This window comes from Chenopodium quinoa, unplaced genomic scaffold (genome assembly GCF_001683475.1).
Source record: "Chenopodium quinoa cultivar QQ74 unplaced genomic scaffold, ASM168347v1, whole genome shotgun sequence".
In the NCBI taxonomy this organism is placed as follows: Eukaryota; Viridiplantae; Streptophyta; class Magnoliopsida; order Caryophyllales; family Amaranthaceae; genus Chenopodium; species Chenopodium quinoa.
The window spans coordinates 193,375-195,803 of record NW_018744080.1 but is presented as its reverse complement, the minus strand read 5'-3'; the positions used below and the strand labels follow the sequence as shown (position 1 = coordinate 195,803).

The 2,429-nt window shown below is 39.8% G+C and overlaps 1 protein-coding gene across 1 annotated transcript; it reads left to right on the top strand.

Annotated features, from left to right (window-relative positions):
- The first annotated feature begins 330 nt into the window (after positions 1 to 330).
- Positions 331 to 2,160, top strand: LOC110691332 (protein FAR-RED IMPAIRED RESPONSE 1-like). Its single transcript, XM_021868251.1, has one exon. The coding sequence runs from the start codon at positions 331 to 333 to the stop codon at positions 2,158 to 2,160; it is 1,830 nt and encodes a 609-aa protein (XP_021723943.1).
- Positions 2,161 to 2,429: the final 269 nt, after the last annotated feature.

Sequence of the window (2,429 nt, the reverse complement as noted above, 5' to 3'; positions counted from 1 at the left end):
ATGCTCCAAAATGGGAGTTTTGTTAACATTGATGTGAATAATGAAACAAATCAGTTGATTGATGCAGGCATAGACATTTTACGTCCAGAAAATGAATCAGATCAAAATGCAGCTATTGGCGCTCCTACAGTAGGGATGGTGTTTGAGAAGTGGGAGGATATTGATATGTATTACCGACAATATGGAGAGCAGCAGGGTTTTGGCGTGGTCAGGGCTTCGTCTCAGTTTAGTGAGAAGAACAAAGATCAAAGAAGAAGCATAACATGGACATGTGAATGTGCAGATCTTCGAGGCACGAGTCAGAGGAAATGAAGGAAAGGAATTGTTGAGATGGTTCAATTAAGTGATATGTCTTTAGTAGAAGTAACCAGTAAGCCAGGCAAGTCAAAGAAATGTGGTTGCGGTGCAATGATTTATGCAAAGCCCTTTCCTGAAGGAAATTGGTTTCTGAGCAAAGTAGTTTTGGAGCACACGAACCACAATCCTAAGCCTAGCAAATGGAAGGACATAAAGAAGTATAAGGAGGTATTACCAGATTTGGAGAGGAGAATGTTTGCTAAAAGAAAGTTGCACAATTATCTGGCAAATGAGAAAGATGCATCTGATAATGTAACATCTAGAGAAACTGACATGAGCTATGCTACGGCTACAATGGGGGAAAGAAGATCGAAGCTTAAGGATGGAGATGAAGATGCAATCTTCTGTTTTGTCATGAGAATGCAATGCGGTAGCCAGAACTTCTCCCATTTTATTAGGCATGATGACTATGGGTGTATAAAAGATGTGTTGTGGGTTGATGCTAGAAGTAAGGCTGCATATGAGGATTTTGGTGATGTGGTATATTTTGATACAACTTACTTGACAAATGAGTATGATTTGCCACTGGTTAACTTTGTTGGGATCAATCATCATGGTCAAACAATCTTGTTGGGATGTGCATTGATCTCACACGAGGAAGAAGAGACATTTGAGTGGGTGTTTAGAACGTGGCTGCTGTGCATGGATGATAGAGCACCTCAGGTCATTCTAACTGATCAATCTCCCACCATGAGGAAGGCTTTGGCAACTACGATGCCAGAGACCAGGCATGCATGGTGCTTATGGTACATGTTACAGAAGTTTCCTCGGAACTTGGGGTCAGTTCCAAGGTATCAGCATTTTAACAAGGAGTTAAAGGATGCAATTTGTAACTCCTATACAGTTGAGGAGTTTGAGAGACATTGGACAAGTGTGATCAGTGAGTATCAGCTTCAGGAAAATGAATGGTTACGATGCTTGTTTCACGAGAAGCATATGTGGGTTCCTGCTTACACCAATCACTTGTTTTTGGCTGGAATTTGGTCAACTATGAGGGTGGAGCGGTTTCAAAGTTTTTTTGACGGATTTGTTGAAAAACACACCACATTATGTGAGTTTGTTAAGGGTTATTGCTTTGCCATGGAGAAGAGGGTGAGAATAGAAGAGGATTCAGATGAGGACTGTGCACGTCAGGTAAGGGGTTTGGCCACAGCCTATATCCCAGAGATAGTATTCCAGAAGATATACACGGATGCCAAATTCAAGAAGTTGCAAATTGAGTGCCAGGGTGTGGTTTATTGCCATAGCCGTGAAAAGAAAACAGTTACAGACACGGAAGTAGAGCATCTCATACAAGATAGAGTATGGGTTGAGGTGCCTGGAAGAAGTGAAAGGATCATAACTGAAGACAGAAGAACTTTCCGAGTGAAGTTTAACACTGTAACAAATTATGTTTCATGTGAATGCAAGCTATTTGAGCACAGTGGAATATTGTGTAGGCACTGTATACTTCTGTATTTCATGCACGATTTGCCTAGAATCCCAGAGAAATACATTCTTAGACGCTGGCGGAAGGACATACATAGGAAGCATTCAAGGACTAAGGTTGCATACTATGATCCTTCTAGCACACTAGAATTGAAAAGGTATCATAAGATGCAAGTGGCATTCGAGGATGTTTGCAGCAAAGCAATGGAGTGTGACAAGACACTTGGCATTGTGATGCAACTAATCACTGAGATGAAGTTAAGAGTTGCAGAATGTTTAGGGCAGAACTACGTAGACAGATTTATAGAATTTAATGGTATGGAGACTAAAGAGACCATGTCTTCTGTTGGGTTCGAGTGTGAGAATGATGATTAGTAGACCATGGTACAGACTGGTAATGTTCTCTGTTAAATTTTTGTTCAATGGCTTTTGTTCAATCATTTGTTAATTATTAGAATCATGCCATTGATTAAAACCATTTGAAATTAGTAATGCTATGGATTAGGTTATTGGATATCTTTTTGTATTGGGAAGCTTGATTTATGGACAAATCTTATAATCAGTGTACCTTTTCCTCGGACTTATCAAAGTTGAATTTTTATCAATGTTTGAATTTCTTGAAAATTTCTTCCAGTTTCTTGCAG